Raw genomic sequence first — 25,738 nt, 5'->3', positions numbered from 1 at the left:
TGTCCTCCCCTGGGCTTCAGCAGGACCAATAACTGGGATATGCAAGTCACAACGCTGTAATTGAGCTAATATACTGATGGAAACCAAAACAATAGACCTGCAAAGCCTAGGACTGATAAATTTACACTCAGGCTCCTACTAAGAAAGCAACCCCAGCCAGAATATCCATTTGCCAATATGCAGCATCAGTCACTGCTGTAGAATGCTCATACCCTCCCCTGCTCCTTTTGTTCACAGAAACACCTGTAATCCTTCACCTTCCTGCCCAACTGGCTACACCTTGGCTACTTCTACCCTATTGATTCAGCCAAGGAATAACTGCCTATAACCTTTTGTTCCTCAGTAACCTGAGATTCTAACCCATGGTAACAGGTAAAGAACTGAATGTCACACGTTCTTTTTTATAGCGGTGTTTTATCTTATTTTTTTGTATTTCTACTTTGTGAAGTATAGCATTCAAGTTCACATTTTCCAAAATGAAGAAAATCTCTTAAATTCATTTTTACCTCATGATTATTTCAATGATGTGATAAGTTCTTCTGGCTAAAAGACAGTATTTCATGCTCCAAACAAGGGAAAAGATCTCATTTGCCATAGCTAATGAGATCTGTTGGCCTGTTATTACAAAAGCCAGGATCTAAAAGTCTTCCAAAAGCTTTCTGGTTTGGTGCATTTAAACAGCTCATTATTTGCATACCCAAACAATCTGTTTTACATTTTTACTCAAACTACAATATATTAAATCAAGTTTCCATTTTATAGTTTGAAATGCTGTGCAAGTTTAGTTTGTTAGCAGGTATTAGAATCAATACCCTAAAAAGAATTTTTAAGAGAGAGAATCCATTATTTCACAGTAAAATTGTAAGAAAATCTGTGGATATTTCTGCCACTTGCTGGCCTCATTATTCACCAATAAAGCATCTTTCCAATCTTTCAGTATGTTATAAAAATATACCATAAAACTCCATAGCCTCCTACACAGACCATACAACTCCCAAGTTGAACAGCTCTTTGAATTACCTTCTAATTGGTACTATTTATGTACCTATTATTTATGATACTTTACAACCTAAACAAAGGTTAAGATCCTGCCATCAAGTTTGGAATAGTTTAAACTTGACTCCAAAATGTCCTGTGCTTCAGGTGAGTCCTCCAAAGGAAGTAATATCACCAATTTTTATATATTTTGACTAAAATGTTCCAATTATTTCCTTGCAGAATGCAGTCTGAAGTGCCAAGCACAGACTAGGCAAGCAGAGGAAACAAGCAGCTCTTAAATATTAAAATCTAAAAGATGATAAGCTAAGGAACAGAAAAATCCACAAGACAGGAAAGAAAAACCAAACAAATGAGAAAGATGTGGAATGAAGCCTTTGGCTTTTCTGCAATGTCTTTAATGTCTTTGTTCTCTTCTTCCCAGCCTGTTCTGCCTCTCTAAACTTTGCTTTAATCACCTCTAGCCCACCTTACTTCCCAGAGTAAATCAATCACACTCAAGAGCTGACCCCTCTCTCGCCCTCACACCACAGACGCTGTTAAGGAGGAAGAGGCAAAGAAAGCCCCAAATGTCAATTCCTGAGCAAGCTCAGATGACCATTGCATCTCCTCTAATCACAGTCCAATGACACCTTTCCCAGTGTTTCAGAGCAGCAGGATAATACCTGTAGGATCAAGGGGGAAGGGACATTTAAGAAGTATATTTTGAGGATTTGTTCTGAGGGAAAGGGGAGAAAAGGAAAAGCTGATTTATCTGACCCACACCTTCTCTGAGACCCTGATTAACCTCTTCAGGCCTGAAGACAGGACTGAAAATGCAGACTGGAAGTGGCCAGCCCTAATTTATGGCTCTCTCAGTTCCTTATGGTGTAAGAAATCACTGTCCACACACAGGAGGAAACTCAGGTTCAGGGAGAATTTCAGGCTCCAAGGATCTGCTACCAAAAGCAGTAAAACACAGTGTAGTCCCTCTGTGCCCCTGAAACATAAGGGATTTTGATGACCATACAAAGTCACTTTTAATGAAACCTTCCCAACTTCCAAACCATCACCCAAAGAGACCTGATCCCTTATTTCACAGCTGACATGTGCAAATACTCTGCTTCCAGACTCTGGAGATAGAAGGGGGATCCACAAGTGGTTATATCCAATAGGCAGACAATCATATAGACCCTCAAAAGATATTCCCTACCTCTCTTGGTCTGTCAAAATTATATTCCCCATCCAAACAGAACACCACAGATCCAAACATGACTCATTTTTCTCTCAAGCATAACAAATACCAGAAAAATTACAGCCACACTTAGATAAATGGGGCAGCCAAAAAATTTAGCTGATACAAGGGAAGTTCCCGCAGCTTTCACAAAGCTTTTTAATACAACAAATGTATATTAATATAGTATTTTTACTCATTTTCCTTTTTCTAATGTCTGAAAAGAGTGGCAAAGGGACACAATCTAGTGCAAGTCATGTCAGTGAGTTGACAAACTTATCAATAAAGGTAAAATAAAATGAATACCATAACAGAAAACAAAGTATTTTAGATGTTCTCTTTCCAGGTGTCTCTGTGATATTTGCTATCTGAGAATGCAATATTTATAAAATCAGTTTTTTCAGCTTGCTGTATCATTAAAGCAGAGGATTAGGAAGATATTCCTAAACAGAGGTCTGGACCCAGCAATTGGCAATAGCACAAACTCTTCACAACAGTTATGGCATAAATTCTAAGAGATGTTTGAAATTTAATATTGTTTTCATGTTGAAGGGAAAAAGCAATTTTTAATGAGTAGCTGAAGCATACTGAGACTGCATTAAAATTACGCCCCCTTGTGTATTTTCATATGCTTTGAATGCCACAAAACACATCCAAGTACTAAAAGCCCACAACTGGATTACGCTCAGCTCAAGAAAATCTTTTGTGAAAAATTTACAGCAACACTAATAGCTATGGTGTTTTCACTCCTTGAAGGCTCTCTTGTAATTAATAAGTCATTCAGAGTCCTGAAGTTTATGAGAAAATATTTCAGTAATTTTGTTCAGCTGAGTAAACTCAGTTTTCATAAATGGTGAAGACTGCCTTTGACTTACTCATATTCCCATTTAATTTCTGTACAAACAAAGTTCACAGGTGAAGTGATTTACTCAAATCCAGCCACAGTAGATTCTGTTCCAGATGATTGGAACATCTCAGATCTCCTGACATCCCCCACCCACCGCCCCTCCCCTGGAATCCACACTGTCTCTCCTAAAATCAAAGCTCTGGCTTATTGGTTAAAGTTTCAATCAAAATAATATATTCTACTTTCCAGAGGGCACTTACATCCTGGAGAAGTTTCTCTAAGTTTTCCTGCAGCTCATAAAAGTACCGAGAAGTAATAAGACCTTCACGTGATTTATCTAGGCAATCTCTGGCCAGTTCAATAACTTGATGATGAATGAAACTTAGGACCCCATCTGCTAATTGCAGCACGTTCTCAGGAGCATTGGAGGCAATAAACTCAGCCAGCCGTTCTTCCATCTGTGCCGTGGCCTAAAAGTGCAGAATAAAGAGAAATTACTCCTGAATTTTACTAAGGCAGACCTTAAAGCATAAACAAGAAGGGTGCTAAAGAAACATTTGCAATATCATATTGCACGAGGCTTAAAAAATATTCCAAAATACAGTAGCGTTTTCTGAGAGTCAAGATAGCACATCAGAGGCAAAAGTTATATTCACATGAGCAAACAGCAAAAATTAATCAAAACATGCTTTCTGAAAATGTAAATGACCATAAAAATATCTTGGTCCTGAGGCTGTATTCCTCCCTGGGTCTCCAAAGTAAGGATGTAAGATGTGAGGCAGTTTTCAGAACTTTCAGACAAGACTGTGGAAGCTGAAAATCGTTGCCCCAAGCAAGAAACACGCAGCGTTTCTATCACTATAAACCCTGATATCCTGTCTCCAGAGAAACATCTATTTTTACTGGTGGTGGAACAGGAAGGAATGGCCATATCGACAGCTGTGGGATACACAATCTTTTACACTCATTTCAATGAGATTTTGTCTTTTAACTTGCTTCCACAGGTTTCATTATCCAGCTTTTTAAAAAGCCAAGGCATGGCTCTTCTTCTCACTCTTGTGAGAATTTCTCGTGCCAATAGAAGACATCAAAATTTAGCAAATATGAAATACAAACAAGAAAACCCAATTCAGCCTTTTCCAACTTAATCTCTACATACACTAAATCTATTTCTTCTACTGCAGAATTAAGATATGAAGATGAGGAGGCAGCTTCAAACTCTCAATCACTGCTTGAAAAGCTGGACTCCTTCACCAACCAGCACTACAAACTAATTCTGAGCTTGGACACAAGTTCATTGAATGCATTATTCAAAAAGTATTTCTTTACCTTTGGAAACCTTTCTTTGTACACATGATTCATCATTATTATTTCACTGTCAAAGGAAACTGGAGAGCGACCAGGGCTGGAGGAGAAAAGAAATCATGTTATCATTTACAGATATCACACCAAAACTTCAAAACCCAGCGCTAATCATAATGCTGCCACATTGACTATAGCCATTCCAAAGCTTTGAGTTCACTTCAGTGCTGTGCAGATGCTGGACCTCAGAGAAGATCCTGGCAAGCAGTGGCAGTCTGCAGTCTCCTGGAGATGCTGACATCCCTGTTCCCACACAGGCTCTGGTAGAAACTCCCCTATTCCATTTCCAGTGAATGCAAACCCTAACACAGAAGCTTGCAGAACCCCGGCGCATTTATTGCAGATACATTTGCTATTCCCTTCATCCTGTGACTGCCCTCCATGGAAGCAGGAGCAGCCCTACTCAAAAAAAAATCACACTGAGCTCTGGAGTCTCCAGTGCCAGAAGGGAGCAGGGCAATAGGAAGTAAGGAAGTTGGGGTGATTTGTTTTGCTTTGTCTGAAGGATACTGCACGAGCACTGTTATTCAGCTAAATCTTACATATAAAATAAATCCCACAGGCAACAGGGACAGAGTTCTTTTATGAAAGCTGCATTCCCTTGATGCACATTACACCATGGATCCATATGCATCTATGCACAGTTTGCAAGAAACTTTAAAGCACTCAAAAAATAAAAAAACAGGACAGTAAATCTTGACAAGCTGCATTTATGTTACTGTTTGGGTGGGTTTTTTTAAAGAAAGGTTGCATCTTGTTTCATCACATCTGATGGTATGCAGGGCTCTGACTCACTCTGCCACCAAGGACAGGCGGATGAGGTAATGCAGATAATCCCCAGCTACAGATCGCCTGCAGCAGCTCAGTGCTCCAGCTACCTTGTTTCAATGCTCAAAACAAACAAGGGCTTCAATTATTTGGCATCTTACATGATCATTGCCTTCATGATTTTAAGAGAAGTAAATACTCCTAAAAATACTCTATGTCAAAAGATACAATTTTATCTTAAATGCCTTCAAACATTTCAAACTTGCTAGTGAAGGATGAAATCGATCTCTCTAAATGGAATAAATGCATTTTAAACTTGGAATGCATTACAGTTACTACCTTCCTGCTAACCTATTTAGAGCAAAAAACATTCTTTTGGCAACATATATTAACAATTCAAAGAAAATTTAACTCATTGTGTCACAGATTGCAGCAGTACCAAACTCTTTTTATGCCTTGTTCTGAAATTCCATTAATTACGTCATGTCTTGTTTTTATTACTGCTTATTCCTTAGCTTGAGAAAATGCACTTCAGATTAAATCTGTCACTGAATCCTTATGTTGAAGAAGAAGAAAACTGAATTGTATGTTATGAATAGCAAGTAAAAAGACATTTTCATCAACTTCCCTTAGCTTCATAGATAGATATTTTTAATCAAGAAGAATTTCTTTAAAAAGAAACTTACATTTATATTCATATGTAATGTATGACATAATTAAACATTCGGGTAAAAACATTTAAATTGCAGAGTTATAAGCAAATTCCCCTGCACATTTAGCCTGCTATCCTTATCCTTTTTTCTCTTAAGACCAAACATGCTGACACAAACGCCACACTTGCTTACTGGTACTTCATATGGAGCTGGAGGACTTAGTGAACACAGTTATTGAAGAATTTATTTTTCTCTGATGTAATTCTTCTCTGTGTGATCTAAGTGAGGTATAAATTACAAGTATATATGAGCCCTTTGATACTTACACAGAAATACTGAGGCACACACATACTTCACTTTAACAGTAAAATTTGTACATGCTTAAGTATTTGCTGTCTTAGGGCTACAATAAAACATGAGGGATTTTGCCTTTTGCTTTCAAGGCACTTTATTCATACGGATACAGGAAATTAAGAGCTCTGCAGAAATCAGGCTACTTGAGCTGTCCTGCCAGCAGATGTAGAATTTCCTTAGGGAGACCCATGATAGGAGAATTTACTGTGTTTGCTTTTGTTTACAAAAAAATTTCTGTGCACACCAATTGGTAAGAAAGTGCTTCCTTGGGCATTTGCAGTTTTGTCTCTCACCTTCTACCACTTTCTAACAATCAAAACAACAGAATACCCAGAAATCTCTGGATAAAACTTCAGATCAAGGGGCACATTTTTGTCACCCAAAATAAAATTTGCTCAATATACGAGGTCAAATTAAATGTCTAGCTGACTGCAAGACTGCAACATAATATACTGCATCATAATTTCTAATGTTGATTCTTAGGTTGGGAAACTAAGGAACTAATTAGCTGGATACCTAACTAACTAAAGACTGTCTGCCAAGCACTGCCAGGTTCTCTACAGCACCTCTAGGACACAACCAGGTGAAAAAGGAACAAGGACTGGGCAGATAACTGAATGCCACCAAGGGAGAACACAAGTAAATTTAGAAATAAGATAAAAGGAGTCTAAGACATTTTACTGGCATGACATCTTTTCAAATGCAAAAGCTTCACACATCTATCCAGCACCAAAAAATTTCACAGGCAGAACCAAACCAATCTAACATTTCAAGCCTCAGAGAAGAACAGATTATTTTCTGCAAAACAGAGGACACATGCTGTGCACGTGCATAAAATTTAAAACAAAAGGCAGGCTCCTTCCCTTTTCTTGGTGCAGATAGGTAGGTCAAAGAAGTGATTATTGTCAGTGAGTTTTTCATTTCAGCAGAGCAGACATTAGAAGAATAATATCTGTCCCCTTAAGCTTAACAGCAGAATGAAAAACTACTCTCTTTTCCCCTCCTTCACGCTTCCTCCTCTTTATGAGACAACGTGGAGGTGGATTTTCAGGGATATCTATCTCCCACAAAGATTTCTGTTGCCTTCAACCTGTCAAAACTCATGTCTCCTTATCTGATGCTTCAAAGTGAAAATAGCTTATAGAGAGCTATTTTGAGGAGCAACGTTTACGCAATAACTTAAATCTCACAAAATCTAGTTTAAGGATGACTAAATAAAACCAACATGTTTATGAATAGGCAATTTCTCCTTCACTGTGGCAGCTGTACTTATTAGGAAAAAACAAAAAAGCTGAAAGCACTGTTTCCCTCTGCTTTCACACTGTATATAAAGGTTTAATTAGGTTGTGTTTACAGGATATGATTGAAGTCAGTTCTCATGGGAAACACAGAGCTATAGACTTTAATTTTCTGTCATTTCCAGACACACAAAATAAGGAATTTGAAAACTAGAGAGCTAAAGTTGGATAAAGTAGGCACTAAAATAAGCCTCCTGCTGAAGGTGAGCCTTCCTCTTCTCCCAAGAAATAAATATTTAAATCTTTGAGGTAATGAAAGTTACATTAATACTAGAAGTCAGAAAACTTCCCCAGCAGCAGGGGCTGCAACTTCTGCTTTCCAATATTTCAGGAGTTTTGTGCATGCCAGCAAAAACTGAGACTGCTTTAGAATGAAAACACAAAGTTGGAGTAACAAGCAGTGCAAAGAACAAATAAGGATACCCAGTTTTCTTCATAACAGAAAACCACAAAAAAGGTGAGTGAACCCAAAAGTTAATAAATGTAAATACGACCACTTTGAAAAACCCTTTCAAGTCAAGTTCACAGGACACACCGTCTTGAGAGAGGAAAAAAAGAGATCAACATTATCTGTAATGCAGTTAGAATGTGTTTTCAGAAGGAATAGATGCCTTGTGCTGTAGAATATAAAACTATTATCCTTTCCCAAATCCATGGGGATTGAATCCCTGCTCCACAGCTTGTGGTGGATGGCCCTGCCTGAGAGCAGCGTGAAGGGATGAACACACCACGGTTACTCAAGTGGTTAAAGCTGCCTCTGAAGTGCACTGAGAGGAGAGAGCCCCACAGCCTGCAGGATGAAAGATAAAAATGGACTGTGTAGGCCACTGATTTCCACAACACCTATTGCTTCTTAGGCATTTTATCATCAGAAGTCTTTTTGTGGTATTTTCCAGTTGTTTTGTCTGCATATTCTTAACAGCAGGATCCAGTGTGCTAAAAGTCAGGCTGGGGGATTGCATTTAAAAAGCACTACCCTGCAAAGAGATGAAGAAGGATGATCTCATCTAATTCAACTACATAAAAATTCACTGCAACAATCTTCTGCCCTTTTTACCTAGACAACATTATCCTGAAACACAAAAAGAGATCAAGAAAAATGGGCAGATTGGTGGGCTGAGTGACTGCACAAAGGCAGCTCCTGAAAAAGTCTTTATTAGTTAACTATACTTTTATCTCTGACATTATCCACACATTTCCACATGTGAGCAACTGCTAAAGATGACAAGTGAAGAGAACTGGGAAAAGATGGAAGGCAGCATCTCTTTAACTTAAAAAGAGTAATGATGCCAAGTTTAGCACAAGTATTCACAACTTTTCATGCATTTTACTCCAGGGAGAAAAGATCTTGTTCAGGTGAAGTCTAGGATTGATCTGAACAAAACAAATGTAGCCTGGGGATCTCCCTTTTGGTCAATAACTTAAAGAATTTGAAGGTTGCATTATTTAAAAAAATAAAAAAAAAAGAGAGAGAACAGTTGAGAGATGATATTTAGGAACTACTTCTACAGGTAATAAAGAAGTCTTTTCTTCTACAGAAGACACACTACAAGCACCTAAACAGGTGGATCACATAGAAAGATGTTCTTTGACTGAGCATGTGAGCACTGGATCTTTTTGAGACAGATGAGAGAACAGGCTCCTGGATTTTGCAAGCAGCTTTATAAGGATGTCACACCTCTGCATTTCAGTGCTGGTCTCTTGTTCCCTCTTTCTCCCTGCAGAGGGAAGCAGCTGGGAAAGAACCAGTGCCATTTCTTCAGGGCAGAAATTCTGGGCATTTCAAATAAGGCATGATTAAATAAAAGATGAGTATCCTCAAGGCACACTGGCAGAACACCTCAAGCAAAGCAGAGGTGCTACCAATCTGTCAGTGCACCCTCCATGACTGCATACTTTATAAGTTTTATCATCCAGTTTGATCATTAAGAGTGCTCTGTATGAACAGAACATTTGCAGCTAGAAAATGGTACATTTCTAGCCAAAAAAGTACATATATTTTTCCAAAAGTTACATCTAGGCAATATTCTATACCTAGGAGCATAAAAGGATCATCTGCATTTCTAAAAAAATATCTTGGATTACAGAGACAAAAAAACAATCTCAGCATTTGGCAGTGACATCTCAAAATGCCACTTCCTCTCTCAAAAACAGATGTAAGGCTGCAGTCATATAGGAAGGAAAATGAATACACATTAACTATGTGTATGACACCATCATTAACTATGACACCATCTTTTAAATTATAAAGCCATGGCTCCCAATTAAGGGAAATGTCTGATGTATTTTGTTCATCTGCTTTTCATTAAAGCTGATCAAACAAGACCACTGAGTGAAAAAATACATTTTAAGGAAATTAGTGCTTAATTGAATTCAATGTTGAAAAACAAAAGCTGTTCTCAGCTTTTAAGTAAGTGAAAATATCTTCTCACCAAGTGGGGTAATTCTGAAGTGTGGGCAAATAAATAAGCAAGCTTTGTGCAGTGAACAAGGTCTGGTCTGCATGTGTTTCAGCATTTGTTTACAAGCACAGGCTGCCCTCTGTGAGAGGGATTTTGCTCCTGCAAACATTGCTGCAGTTGGTTGGAGTGACCTATCCATTCTCCTTGGAGGTGCAAGGGCCAGCATGAATGCTTGGTAGTGGCAAGGGTGCTTTAGAGTCACACAGCATCACAGGACTGGCAATAAGCAAAATGGAAACCAAATGAGGCACAGTGAGTTGAAAAAATTAAATTACTTCTTTCTAAGCTTTGGAATACCAATAAGGGTGGACATTTTCACACTAAAAACCAGTGAGAGAGCCAGAAGAGGTATCCAAGAGAAGAAGAAGATTAATCAGTTATATGACACACTGAATTAATCTCATCCCACCACAAATTATAAACCTACTCCATGATCAGTCTGCTTCAAATTGGCTCACAGAGGCAAAATTCTCTGCAACCTAATAACCCATATTAACAAGGAAGAAAATAAAATTGGGCTCTTTACATGGTCATGTATATCATTCTTGCATTAGCAGAAGTGTTTTCTACACCAGGATGACACCTGTGCCAGAGGATAATCATTACTTTAGCATGTGAGTCTGCAGGAGCTGCCTCACCCCTAGAGAACTGGTGCCACCACAGTTCCACTGCTCAGCAGGGTCAGGGTTATCAGTGGCAGGACTATGGTTCAAAGGGGCTTAGTACAGAATTTACAATTAGTCTTCACTACATGGCACTGAGGAGGTCCCTGGCTGTGTGCCACTACCCACAGCACTCACCTGCTCCTGTAGATTATTATTGTGCAATTACACTTAGCAGGTCCATATGCAATTACCATGCAGCCTGCACTGAAGTTTAGAACACACGAATAATCACAAATAATCCTGAAAGATCAGCTCTGCCATGACATGATATTCACCATGGGTTTTGTTACTATCCTGGCCTGTTTCACTTCCTACTTTTACAAATGCCCACCCAAGTCCTGAGCTGGGCACGCTGATTCAGCAATTCCAGCTGGCAGAGTTTTTGAATATTGTCCATTAATTTAAAGGTGACATCCACCTTCAGCATCCTCAGATGAATGAAGGCTTCACCTCCTTCAACCCTGCTTGTAAAAACCCTTTTCTTTCACAAGGTGTGTCTAGACTTTCCCTAGACTTTTGTTCACTTGGTCCAGCACTAAAGGCATAGCAAAACTTGAGGCTTTTGCCATGATACAAAGTGTTTGTGGATTTATTGCACATAGCTGTTAGAGATCTGCAGAAAGATTGCCCAGAGAGTTTGTGGAATCTCTGTCCTTGGAGATACATGTCCAAAAGCTATATGGACATGATCCTGGGCAGCCTGCTTGGAAAGGGTTTTGCACAGGATGACCTCCACAGATTCTTTCCAACCTCAGCCATTCTGTAATTCTGTGAAAGATGAAATTCTAGTTGCTTCTGGTTTTATGTATGGAGAAATCAACTACACAAGGAAATAACCTGGACAGTTATCTTTGAACAACCAGTTCTCTGAACCAAAAGTAAAATTATTCAATTATTAATGCAGCAGAAACATTTTCAGCACTATTAAAAAATCGTGCTGGGGAGCAACTCCATTTAAGGTTTTGACTTTATCTATTCTGAAGCATTGCCAGAAAAGTTATTAAAAGTGGTTATAACCACATCCTTATGATATTGCAGCAAAATTCTGAGAAGAAACTTCACTAAAGGAAACCTATGCCCTATGCAGTTAGTTTGAGACACTTGCTGATCATGTTTTCATAGAGTTATTGTGAAAATACAAAAGCAGAGCATACCAACCACTTTGCAATCCAAAAGCTCAGCAATGTGAGAAAAAATCCTTTGTGATCAGATGAGGTGAGTTAAATGCTGATTAAAAGTTTCAAACACATGTAACAAAGCAACTACAAGTAATGATTCTTAGATCTGAAAGCACATATAGAAATGCAATAAATGTGTCCAACAACGTAAAAAATTCCACAAGCAATCCAAAGCTCACCTGAGGCTGCGAGACCGAGGCCTCAAGGCTGGAGAATGGCGCCCTTCCTCATCAGTGATGCTCTCAGTACTGAAATGCTTTGTCAGGAAATGAAGTTCATCTGCCGTGGGCTGAAAGGGCAGCTGGTGCAGCTTCTCCTGAGATGAGCATGATGACTGAGTACAGAAAAAAATACAGAAAAGAAATGCACTAAACGCATGCATAGGGGTCAGCTAATGAATGGAAGAGGAACGGATTCTGCCAGACACTGCGCACTCCAGCGGAAAAGAAAGCTATTTATCAGACCAGGTGCCTCTTTTTATTGCCCCCATCGGGCTAAACCAACCCTTACATTCAATGACAGAGCTGGTCAGATCAGGAAAACTTTGGGAGAGGGCTAGGGAACCATTGCATCTGATTCTGGAACCAGCACATCTGATCATGCAGATAATTTACTATCAGGAGACAGAAAGGGAGGCATGTGAGTACCAGCACTACTCAGGAAAGGACAAGGAGGTTCCTGGAGTGGTGAGCAACTTTCTTTCCTTTTCCCTCATATTCTCTTAGCTCAGGAGCTTCATGGCATGCAAAATGCTATGGAGCTGTGTAGACCTCAGATTTTTTTGGTTATTGGCTCTCACAGGAAATTGCTATTGTAAATGGTCAGGATTTTATTTCTCCTTTTCATTACCCATCAGGCTTCTTCTCTAACCAGGGTAGCAACAATATATAAAGTATCTGACTTGTAAGACTAACAAAGTTTCTCATCAGTGAACTAAACATTTTATTCTTCTGCAAATAAGTTGATGCATTTATATGACACGTTCTGTGATAATAACAGACATGAAACTGTGTTAATTTGTGAACCTCATAAAACCTGAGATTAAAAGAAGTACTTGTGGAAATATTAGTGGAAAATACTAATAACATCAAAGTTAGACATTCCAGGAGAAAAAGCTGAAGGTCAAGTAACAAATGTATTTTTTGTGTGTGATTCTTCAATGCCCCTTTCCATTTTAGAGAAGAAAATAAATTACGTAAGGACAAATTAAAAATTCTCTTTAAAAACAAAGGGGAAAATAAAAAAAGAAGTGCTGAATAATCAGAGTAGCACTGAACAACACCAGTGGGCCTTATTAAAAACATCACCCTGACCTAAGTTCCACAGCTCCTTGTTATCTGATGAAATTAATTATGTACACTGTTCCAGCAGGAAAACTTTTCCTTTTGCTACAACAACCTTCACTTAGACTGGAAGCACTACATCCTAGTACCAGAAGTATTGGTAGGAGGGAGTTATACATGATATAACACATATGACCAAAGATTTAACTCACCTAGCATGGGAAAGAAAGCATATCTCTCTTTACTTATATAGCTAGATCACTTGGATTGACATTTTCTGAGGGGAAAAACCCAATCAGCCAGCAAATCTGAGATGAACAAGTCACACAGAATGTTCAAATGGTGTAGTTATTCCAAGTATTGTAAAAAACAGAAAAACTGGTAATATAAGAACATATCAGCCTAAAGATCCTATTTTTGACAAAAATTTAATTGGCTCCAGATCCACTCCCACTGCACTGCACAGAGGCATTTTACAGAAAAGGAAGTATTAAAGACAATTAAAAACCTGCCTTAACAGATACCCAGGTTCTGGTATTGCAAATGCATGTCTGATTCAAAACAAATTAGTTTAGCACATAGTTACTTGAATTAGAAAGAAAAAAAATCAAAACTTATAATCTAGAAAAATAATTAAAAACTTTATGTTTCCCAACAGCACAATCACTGGGGAAGTAGTGCTAGTCAGCCCATGGACAGCACAGCAAAATCCTCCCTCCACTTCCTCTCCTTAAAAGCAATCAGATCACAAAGTTTAGAATTCCAGAGAATAATTAATGAAGGCCCTAAAGATAAAGACCATGGACATTCTCTGCCAAGGGCTTCTCTAGCAGTATTAAGGCATATGACCTTTCAATGAAAAAGCATGAAAGCAAAGTGAAACACTTCTGAAGTATTGATTTGCAGGTAATCACATCCCACTACTCAATATTTGCAGCAGACTAATACAAATATCCCCCTGGTGTCTTAATTACAGATGCAGAATTAGCCAACTATTCGCCAGTAAAAAACAAAAAATCAATCTATGTTACTGTTGATTGTAAACTCACTCTGCATCTAGAAAATGAAGAGCAGATTAACTGTTTAAAAATAATTGTATACTGGCCCATCTAACTGATTCACCTAACTAGAAAGGTCTTCTTCAGCTTTTTCAGTGTTGGTCTGATGCTACATCTGGTCTTCATGATTTGTAAGAAAAGGGAAAATGTGGTTTGGTTTTGATTGAAGTATCATCCCTCATTTGGAAGCAAAATGTAAAGCAGAATCTACAGGTCCTCACTCACTGACCTAGGACTAGGTAAATGCCTTGGGCTGTTCAGTAGGTTGGTACAGGTGATCTCTGGTCACAGAGATGGGGGTCAGCTCTTGCTCTCATACAAAAACTCAACCAGCAGGACACAGAATGGACTGGGACCTTCTTGATATTTCATTTTCCACTGGCACATCCACCAGAGCAAAGGTCTACGGGCTTCCTTTTCTTGCTTGAGAGAGAAACAACCAGAGGACTGATTATATGAAATGGAAACCCAAACTTCTGTTAAATTCCTGTCTGCAGCACTAATTCATTGTGTCCTTTTGACAAGCCCCTTCACTGCCTCTTACTTCAGTTTCCAAGTCTATGCAGCAATAACACTGCTTATCAACTTTAGAGGTGTTATTCAGATCAATTCAAATTAATTCTAATCTGTGAAATACTGAGATAATAGGATTGGCTTAGAAATGTAATACCAGGTTTAATAGCTCCAACAATTGCATCACTGCTTACTAAACAGCCCATTTCAAAGTCTTTCTACTACTGAACCAGCAAAAGGTCTAGAGATGAGGAACTTAGTCACTTAGGGGAAAAAAATAAAAGCCTTGGAATTACATGTTTCAACCAATTTCTTGAATGAAGCTGAATTCAGGTCTAACTACAACTATCACTTTATGCTTCTCATTACACTTCCCTGTTACTGACACTTGAAAAATTACCATTTGAACAGATGCTTTCTATGTGACATGTCTATCTCAGATTTGTTGAATTGTTTGTTTGCTTTTTTCATTGGAAAACATTAATCAAAATGGTCTATCTATTTCTGGGAACATGAAGAGAGACAAATATGATGACTGAGTACAGAAAAAAATACAGAACTTTAGAAAGTTCTCAGCTTTCTCATGCCAGAAAGCCAAGAGCTTTCTATAAGTGGCCTTGATGTCCCAATTTCAAAGTAAGAACTGATGCTTCCAACAGATTTTTGGTGTTGTTACATTTTCTTTCTCCACAGGCATCCACTTTAAGTCTGGTCAAACTACAAACTCTTTAAAAACTACAGTTTGGCCTCCAAAAGTGTCATCTTCACAAGCAAACAGGAAGCAGTCACAGTGACTACCAATGACCAAGCTATTATTGGACGCCATCCATGGAAAGTAACTGTGCTTGCTCCATGCTCCCATAGCTTGAAGAGGACTTAGACAAGGATTATGCAAATAAAGATTTAACCTAAGACTATAAAGGCCAAAGCAGAGCCTCTTCTTAACAGCTGCTCTTAAGTGCTTGAATGTATAATAATGTGTGGCAGTGCAACCAGGGACATCTTTTTCCTGTACATTTTTCTGTGCTCCTGGCCACATATCTGTATGCACATTGAAATCAGGTCACCTGCCTTCCAAGGAGACAAAAGCACCCCAAACTCAACAAGAAAACAAATGTCTTGAACCTCAGAAAGTAACAAATGGTAGAAATTGTGTGAACTAGAGTTTGCAAGAATGTGTCTGAAGAAATGAAGTTATAGAGATAAGATTAACATTGCAGAATCAAATTTTAATCATATCAATTTATACTGAAAGGAAACTTTTGACCCCAATTTCTTCTTTTTCTATATAGATTGAATTTAACACTCACCCCCAAAAAACCTTATAAATTTGTGTTTGAGAGGCACTAGAAAGTTTATGGATGAACTTAGAACAGTTCACAAGGAAAACAACGATACAGTGTAAGATTTGCATAACGTGTAGTAATGAGCCCTAATTAACGAAGGTGTTACAATTATTAGGAGCACACTCTAAATAATTAATACAAAACCAAATGATCAGTATTATGGAAAGAGGCAGTGATTTGTTACCACACAGTTGAAGACACCATAAGACACATACAAAAGCATGTTACATTAAGTCTGTACTTTATAGTTCCAATATTTCTATCTTTGTCTTTATAAGGTTCTAATGGGGATAACCACAACGCTGAGCTGACTTAAACTAAAAATAAGATTCATTTTAGGAAGCATGTCAGAGTTACAAGGGTTAACATGGTGCTACCAGCTTGGTGGTATTACTCACAGAACTCAAGCACACTGCAGCCAACCTTTCTAATGATGGTGTAAGAACTGGAAAGCTTCATTAGGAGGTTCAAATTACTGGGGCTGAATAACAGATGTGGCTTATCAATTTCTCTTTCTGCTAGCCTAGTAGAAGAGGTTTTCAGACTAAGTACTTGAAAGCAGACAATTTCATTCCCCAGTTATAAAAAGCTGAGAGCTGGAAGGTATTTGTGCACTATCTCTGAGTCTTGCCACTTTGGAGACTTTGTGCCTCTCAAATGATCACTTGAGCCAAGTGCTGCACTGGGATTTCACCAATGCTGAAGGCAAAGTGCAAGATGATAGGAGCTGGGAAATGGAGGAAAAAAGCAGCAGAACCAGTAATTAAAATAATTTTAAAAATAATTAGTATATTAAATAATGTTAGCAAAACAATGAAGAAAGATCCAGTATTTTAGTAGAGACTCAGAAGCTGATTTGTTAGGGTGTGTTTGTAGAAACTGAATTGCTTGGAAAAGTCAGTGTCACTTACTGAAACTGTTGAACTGGGAGTGTTTGTGCCATATCCAGACGAAGGAAGGGAGGCCAAGGACCAGCGGCGTCCATCCGTTCTGGGGAAAACACGAGAGAAATCACAGTCAGGAACACAGTGTGGCTAATTCTGGAGAGAAATAGGTAAGCTTCTCCTCTGTATCTCCTAACCTCACGCTTTTATTAATGCCTTGAGTTATTCAGATAAATCAGGTATCCTATTTACAGCCACACTTGTGGAAAAGCAATTAGAGTAAGTTTTGAAAGCAATACTAGGCGACCTCAGAAAAGCTAAAGCAAAGGGGCACCAGAATCCTGCATTAAGTAAATGCTTTGTACTTGTACAAAACTTGGAGTTCCTAAAACAGACAAATACAAATAGCTCCTTGCAAACTTCTTTGAAAAAGACACTCATGCTTATCATACTTATGCAGCTCATTGTCTTCCAAATGAAGATTCAGATTGAGGACAAAAAAAAAATTACATTAGATCAAGAATCAACTGAAAGCAGATTAATTTGTTTACCTACTCAGAGGTCATCCTTTTCCAGCATATTTCCTGGCATAGCTGGAAAATTAAACCCAGCAGATAGGAACAGAGCCAAGGGGCCCACTCCAAATACACGAATAAATCACAGAAATCTCACCTAGGGTCCTTTCTCCTCCAGTCACTATAACATCAGCAGTTACTTCCCTATTGTAGCCAAATAAACATGTTCCTTGTTCCTTGATTATCTTGATTCCTCAGGGAAAACATCCAAAACATTGTGGTGACACTGCAGAAAGGTCTTGTTTTGCCAGTGTCAAAACTGAGGAACCAAGGAACTACACAAGAGCTTTGAGAAGAATCAGCGCTGTCCTCCCTGAAATCCTCTTCTTCCCTCAAACCCAGTCTCAGTGAGGATGGAAACCGAACTACATTCAGCTCAGTCTCACAGCACTTTTTCTAGCTCTGATCTAGTTTCCCACATGATGTCCTTAAAATGGACAACCATGTCCTGTTGCACAGTGGGATGGATGTTAAAAGTCTCCTCCTCACGTCAGTTTCCATTTGCTTGGGTTTTTTCTTGCAGCAGATTATCAGTAACTGGTCATAACATGAAGCTGAATTAGAACAGCTCTAACTCACTTTGGAGAGACATGGGAGGTTTTGGTACACACAGATACAGTGCATTTATGCAAGTGCATTATAAAATAGAATATTTGGTACAGGTCTGAAATAGTGATTATAAAAACCTCAACTGTTATCTTCACAGTAATATTTCTCATCCACTATCCATACCCATGAAGCCTCCAGATAAAGGTGCCTTTATCTGTGCCCACCAAGACAAAAACCCCTGTTTACAGTTTTTCCAGCTCTAGTTCCTTTTATTTTCAGGCACTGATGCACACCTCTCTTTGTCATCTATCTTAGAATGAGAGGGAAATAAACTCACTGTTCCACATCACTGAAAGAATATTATGTCAATAGGGTTTTAAAAAGACTCATGCTTCATGCATTAAAAAAATAATAAGTCTGTAATGCAGATTTTTATTGCATGCCTATGGTACAGCTAAACCCCATTTAGCCACAGGTGATGTTTTCTCTGGCAAGACAATTAAATGTAAAAGAACAATCTCAAAATCGTTTCAAGCGAAATGGAATTCCTTTCTTAACCCTGAAAAACAACAACTATCCACATTACAAAGTTGCAGCATGCTGTGGTAAGGGATTGAACGCCTAACTTCAATAATCTTCATTGAGTTTCTTGTAACATACAGGGGCTCAGGGGAAATATTTATGTCAATGATTCAACCTCACTTTGGATCCTCAGTCCCAGAGCAAAACATTCTGTTTCTTGCTGCACAAGTTATTCATTTCTTGCAAAAGAAAAGCTTGATTTTTTAAAAAAACTGAATTACCTAAATGGTGCATTGAAATAACTTTAGAATTTTCATTTTTACCAAGTTAAAAGAAAATATCTTTCTCAATTAGAAATTCCAGCACAGCCCTTCATGCTTAGGCTGTTTTCTGCTGATGCAATCCAGGCAAGCAATGTGCTAAGAGTCAGGACAAACACATCAGCTCTACTCTAGCAGAAAGAAGTGGGACAAGAGTGAAAATCTTCCAAATCAAGGATGAGGAAAAGACCTTTAAAGCAAATTCTTCCTACATTTATGCAAAGCATTTCAAAGTACTTTATTGTTTTGTTAATAAACATACTTTTAGCGAGACAACATGCAATATTACTTCAGGATAAGACACTTGGAATGACAACTTTAGGTTTTTTTATTTATTACAGATGCTTTGCTAACCCAACAAAGACATGCAAACAACAAATTTTGCCTCTAAAATGATATTTTAATTAGTTAATTATGGGGATGTTTTTATGGCAGCTAAATGCTATTTCACGAAGAAGCAGATCAATTTCAAACAAGGAGTTAGAAAAACAACACATCTTCTCCAGAGCGCTACCTGTTTATTGCTTTAAGCCAAAATATCAAGATTTTCTGTTTCTACTACAAAGACTAGAAGCTGAATGCCTAAATGGGGTTGTTACAGCATGAACTTGTTAGGGACACAAGCTTTACACACACACACAAACAGCACAATGGGATCCACATTACCTGTCTGCTCTGTGTCCATGGCTGTGTGGAAAAAATTGTACAATAATTATGAGAGAGGGAGCAGTAAATGATGCATGTGATTTCTGAAAAAAAACCCCTTCATTTTCTGTTACTGGTATTCCTGCAATATCAGTTTTAGTGAGTATGAGCAGAATTAACCATACATTCCTGCCCATAGTGTTGTGGCTGTGACACAATCATTGAAAGGGTATCTAGCAAGGGATTTATGGTTAATCACAAGTCAGACTAAGGACAACCTTGCAGGAAATTGTAGTGGCTTTACAATAACACAAACTTTCCAAACAAGTTTCCTATCCCATCTCAAGAAAGAACACATCATAGGACTATAAAGAAAGAATGGCATTCACAAATTATGTCCAAACAGGATAATAAATGAACAAATTACACTGCTAAAAAAGGCAGAAAATCAGCAACAAGTAATTCCTGTGATGGCAAAGGCAGGAAATCAGGCAAGGGCCTGATCTCTTAAGCCCCATGCAATGCCAATGAAAAGGGTACTGTGAAATATCCATTTCTCTGGCACCACACTTGTAATTCCTTAATTCCATCATATAGAAGTTATTCTGATACCAGTATGGGGTAATCCAGCATGTATCTGTTGTTACTGCTGGCATAGCTATTCAGGCTGTAATGCAAGCAGAAAATAGAAACAGGTTTCTAAAACAAGCAGTGCTTAAGTGTTCTTTTCCCTGGCAGGAAAAGTATAGAGAGGAACATGAATACTATAAAATGAACCACGGCACTCAACAGGACAGGCTTAACCTTTATTCACCTATTTCTTTAAAAATTAGATTTTAAAAGTGGAAAAGTATGAAAGAGCACTCTTCAGAGTTTTAGAAAGCCATATTGAAGGATCAAGTTGAAACATGATGTTGAAAAATTACATTGAGGTTTGACAATAACTGCTGTTTCTGCTGCAACTTTTCTACTGTTTTCCAGGATCCAGAACTCCTGTGAGATACTTCAGATACTGTGAAAAATGGTAAAATTTCAGCTGATTTCAACAGAGCTTATTGAATACATCCAGATCAGGCTTTAAAACCAAATGTGGATGAGTCCATTTGAGTTGTTTAAGCTGCAGGTAAAGCACTAATTTTCCCTCTGAGGCAACAGGAAAATACATATCCCGTCTCTTGCATTTCATGTGCTATTAAAAAGCATTTTCTTACATAAACTAGAAGACCAAAGTCTGCTTCACACAGAATTCAAGGACACCAGGTCTTCTAGCAAATCACCTCAATGGAGAAATGCTCCAGGATTTTCCTGCCATTCGGATAAAGAGTGTACTTTATTCCATCAAATCCTAACCCTTTATTCTTCTCTGAAGTTTTGAGACTTATCATTTTTTCTAACTAGTCCTCAAGCTAAAGCTGTCTTTCTCAGAGAACTTACTTCCTCTCAGGATGATCACACATTTCTTATTCTCAGATCATTTATACACAGACTGGGTTTTTTTTCAACTAAGGCAGAGTTTAATAAATCCAAAATACCTTCCTCACACTTTAATCTAATAACCCACCTCCTATGCACAAGCACTGCTTGGGAGCTCTCTAATTTCCCTGTTCTTTCTTTCTCACAAAATTTAACTTTCTGTATCATTATCCATTTCTGCCTACCTGCTGGGACTCAACATTCAAATCACCATTTTTCTGCTTTTCCCAGCTGTCTCTATTCTCTCATTCCTGTTCCTCACACTAAATCCACCGCTGTGGGATCAGATTTCCTCCCAGCAGTTTGACACACAGCATGAGCAGCACCTGTCCAGCCCTGCTGCAGGACAAATGACAGCTCCACACTGGGGTCTCTCAGTGCTGCTCCTGTAGAGGTTCTCTTAGACTTGCAATTTCAATTATCAGCTATTTTCCTCATTGAGTAGTAATGTTCTCTTGACATCAATGCCCAAGACAGCAGAGAAAAGTCAGGAGTCACTACCAGTGAGAAGGCAGGTAATGAAGACACAGGGTGGTGCACACCTAAATTAAGGTATTTTTATACCTTTGTGCAGACACAGCAAAGAAGATCAGTACATTTTCAATACACCTCAGTGAGAGCAACATCTAGGACTACAACTAAGTTACAATTACCCTAATCATGACTGGCTTTAATGTCACTTTGACTAAATAATGTGTCATATCACATGCCCTACATGTCGTTCTTCTGGGAGAACACTGCCTCTTCCTCAGGCAGCATTAACTGCTTCATTTACTTTATCTTTTTCTAGGTCTGAAAAGCCCCTAATACATTCTGGTGCTGCCAAGATGAAAGCCATAAGGAGTAAAATAAAACAAAATGGAGACATCAAAGAAAGTAAAGCACAATCAAAATGTTCTAACCCATAGGCCATCTGTAAATAAAATGCACAGACTATTTGCTTGCCAGTCCAAAGAGAACAGATCTTGCCTTACCTTCGGGCAGGAACAAAGGAAAAATGAGCAGGTGCATTTGGAGAGAAGTTCCTGGGACTGTCCAAGGGGCTGCTACCTGTTTAAGAAAGCAAAAATTAACAGTTCAAAACCATTTTGTTCACATTTGAAACAAATGGAGTAAGTTTTCAGTGTTCTGAAAGACTTTGAACTGCACATTGTAGTCACAAATAATTGGAAATATGGAGCTTTGAGTCTTTGAGTTTTGAGCATTAGCTTGCTAAAGAAATGTTCTGACGCAGATTTACCACTATTTTTCCTCCTTTAAAAATAATTTAAAGGGTATGTTTCATTTCTCACTTTCAGGTAAGTAATGTACCACCCATAGAAAAGAGAGTCTTTTATTATTTTGCAGTAATTTCTATCTACAAGCTTTTCCTAACACTTGTCAATGAAAAACCTGATTTAGAAGAGACACATGACAGTTTCAGGAAAAATAAACAGTAAGTAAACATTTCTTCCCAATGTATGCTAAGGTTGAATGCAAAATGCACTGAGAAAAAAAAAAGGGATATACCGTGAAAACTGCACATAATAAAATTACTATCTATATGTAAGATGATTGGGCTAAAACCTATCAGCATTCACACTAACTACCACTTCTCTGAAATAGTATTTTACCATGAAAATGAAACTACTGGTGAAACTATACAGACAAGAAGAAAAAACAGTTAATTTTTGGTGTGGTTTTTTTTTTCTCTAGGCTTTGTCATATGGTGTGCAATCATGGTGAGTGGTTTATTGCAACGTATTTTATTTCAAAGTAAAAAGCAACCATCATGCAGAAAGCCCTTCTGAACGCCAGGATCATTTACAAACTAACTACAGAAGTATTTCAAAGACATGGATGAATTTAGAAGCTCCACATCAGTGAGTGTGCATTCTATTGGGCATGAAGTGGTTTGCTCTGTCCCATCATTAATACAGGCACAGAAGAGAAACTATCCATAGTAAATGTGTCAACAGCAATTTCTTTGTGCAAACACAACAATATAGCACTAAAATAAGACCAGGAAAATGAAATAGATTCTGGAAAAGCAATACACTGCAAGGTACATCAGAAATGGTTTTAAATTTAGATCCCATATAAAATGGTTTTATTTTAAAAGCCATGTTGAAAAGTCAAACCTCAAGCATGAGCCATCTGCAAAGGACTTGTCTCCGTTTCAGAAGCTCAAGTTCCCCGGCTTGCCCCTCAGGGCAGCAGTGATCCTGAGGTTACAGTCCCATCCAGCAACCTACTGAAGCTTGTAATTAAGCTTATAATTAAGTCACAATAATTTCAATCCAAGTTATCCACACACCTTTGCTGTTCCACTGAGCAGGAGCAGAATATAAGCACAGTGCTCAGCTGAAGGCAACATTCCCTCCCACTTCAGCCTCACAAAAGGGGCACAAAAGTCTGCAGCAGCATCTCTGCACAGCTTCTGTGGGCAAGGTGTGCACACCTGGCACGTGTGTCGGGGCAGGGAGGGAGGAGGAGGAGAGGGGGAACAGGCTGGCACCTCCTGGGGTATGAGGATGGCCACAGTGCAGCACAGGCCAGCAAACTCCATCTGGTCTGCAAGTCTGCAAGGGGAAAAGTAGCAGCTGGTTGAGATTAAACCAGCCCAGGCTGATGGAACATGTGTCATGGGGTGATGAGAGAACTGGAGAGGTAAGTGAATTCCAGACCACTTCACAATCTGCTTCATCAAGAGCAAACTAAATTAAAAACAAAGAGTTTGAGCAACAGGTTTGTTTTCCTTTGCCTTGGTTTCCTTTCATATTGTTAGCCAAGACTAACAACAAGTTCACAGTTGAATACAAAACAATTCAAGTCCTCATCCAAAACTGGGCATTGTTTAACTCATTCCCAGTATATCCCAAGTGCAGAGGGGAGAGAGTGATCAGAGGCCCATAGCTAAATAACTTCTGTTGTTTCATTTATTAAGCTTGTACTCATTTTAATTCTTATGGTCACAGTGGAAAACCAGAACCATTTTGCTGCTTTTGAACCTCAAGAAGATGGAGAGGTCTGACAGTTCCAGTCTGGGAGGCACTGCAAGCTTTCAAGGAGATCGAGAAGTCCAAGTGAAGAACTGAGTCATGCATGACAACTCATGTCCTGGCAGCAGCACACACCTTAGGGTCAGGGTCACCAAACACTTGGTAGCAGAAAGCTGAAGGAGCATTTTAGGATGCTGCAGGAGTGAGGCCTTTCCATGGTGATGCAGATGAGCTGACAAAGCAAGGAAGGCTGCCAGCTTTGCTGGAAACCTTGGTCTTTGCCTTCTCATTTTTCAAACTTTACTGGCAATGAACACTACTGTGTCAAGATGATAGTTTTGATCAAAAACCTCATTGCCCAATGTTGTTATAAACATGCAATGAACTGTCATTGCCTTTTTATATCTTCATCAATCTTTGAACTTACTGGGCTATGATCAAAATGGAATTTCAGAATAACTGAGCAAATTGGGTAATGACAGTTTTTAAATTTTGAAATTAAGTATGTGGGTGTTCAAACTGTTCTGAGCCTGCACTGTGTGGTACAGAGATACTACTAATTTTTAAGCAACTACTTTTTCAGATGTATACGGCATATTTCCTTTCAGACACTGGAATTTTAATTAGATCCCCTGTGATTTGCTTCTAGTTTTAAAATGAAAAGCAATTAGTTTTTCTACTCAATTCAAGTCTGGGTGAAGCTTTTAAAACAACAACAGGGAGAAGGGGAATTTCTACTTTCCCTAAAATTTCCCAGCACTGCTGCATCTGCTGTAGATGGAGGTATTTTAACAAGGCAATGGCCTTGTTCACCAAGGCTGATTGAAACCCCATTTATTCTGCAGCAAAGGTAGATTCCCCTGTTGCTCCAGGGTTATAGTTGGCTACTACTGAACCTGAAATACCTGTCCCAAGGGAGGCTGTTACACAGAATGATTGCCCATTAGGTAAATCAACACAGCAACACCAATGCCAATAATTCAGGCAGGAATCTTCACATCTTCCGGACACAGGAAGAAGGATGGAGCCAAAGCATCTGTAAATCCACTACCTTCAAAACATGAAACCAGACCTTACAGGCAATGACAGTCTCAGCTATCCCCTACAAACATGAATGACATTCATCAGACAGGCCATGAACTCCAAAATTCACATCAGAACCATGCTGTAAAACCTGCTTCTAAAAATCAATAAATAAACACAAAAGCTAAGTTTCTGTGGTCTTCTATGCAGGATATTCAAATTATTTGCTGAATATTAAAGCAGGCAGCTAAAGATAATGTGCATGCTACAGAATTAGATGCCTTCCAGCGCACACAAATTTCAAAATTATGGCCATAGTTAAAGCACCCTGTGTACCACAAGTCTCATAAACAATGAATGCCATGGTGCTCTCAGACCAGCCAAGGATCACAGCAAGATGTGCTGATGAACTTCAGCTTTGATAACCAGGGCAGGATCTAGGGTGGGATGTTACATACTCTGCACACTCTAAAAATAATAAATAAATAGGCACCTCAGCAATAGCCATTATTCTGCCAGAAGGTGGAACTGAACTTGCAGTAATAGCAGAATCATTTAATTCACAGTGCTGCCTGTGAGCAGCTCCCTCCATGTGCCATTACAGATGGGAGCAGGGCAAAGGTCCCAGCAGGGACAGGTGCCCCCACTGGAAGCCAGAGAGCAACCTGGGTAACTTAGAGCTGTGGAAAGTAAATTTCAAAATAGCCAGAGTTTCAATTTCCCAGCTGTAATTACTGATCTCTTTACTACTAAATTACAATGTAACTTTG

The 25,738-nt window shown here is 38.7% G+C and overlaps 1 protein-coding gene across 1 annotated transcript in view; it reads right to left on the bottom strand.

Moving 5' to 3' along the window:
- MAST2 (microtubule associated serine/threonine kinase 2) overlaps nt 1–25,738 on the bottom strand; it is a 187,029-nt gene that overhangs the window by 36,843 nt on the left and 124,448 nt on the right. The window contains exons 6-11 of the mRNA XM_058809025.1: nt 21,939–22,014; nt 19,513–19,533; nt 16,908–16,986; nt 11,976–12,130; nt 4,386–4,461; nt 3,317–3,526 (exon numbers count right to left, since the gene is read on the bottom strand). Coding sequence (XP_058665008.1) covers nt 3,317–3,526; nt 4,386–4,461; nt 11,976–12,130; nt 16,908–16,986; nt 19,513–19,533; nt 21,939–22,014 — 617 coding nt within the window. The remainder of the gene's footprint in view (nt 1–3,316; nt 3,527–4,385; nt 4,462–11,975; nt 12,131–16,907; nt 16,987–19,512; nt 19,534–21,938; nt 22,015–25,738) is intronic.

This window comes from Ammospiza caudacuta, chromosome 7, assembly GCF_027887145.1.
Source record: "Ammospiza caudacuta isolate bAmmCau1 chromosome 7, bAmmCau1.pri, whole genome shotgun sequence".
In the NCBI taxonomy this organism is placed as follows: Eukaryota; Metazoa; Chordata; class Aves; order Passeriformes; family Passerellidae; genus Ammospiza; species Ammospiza caudacuta.
The sequence above is the reverse complement of the archived record's forward strand: the minus strand, read 5'-3'. Positions and strand labels throughout refer to the sequence as shown.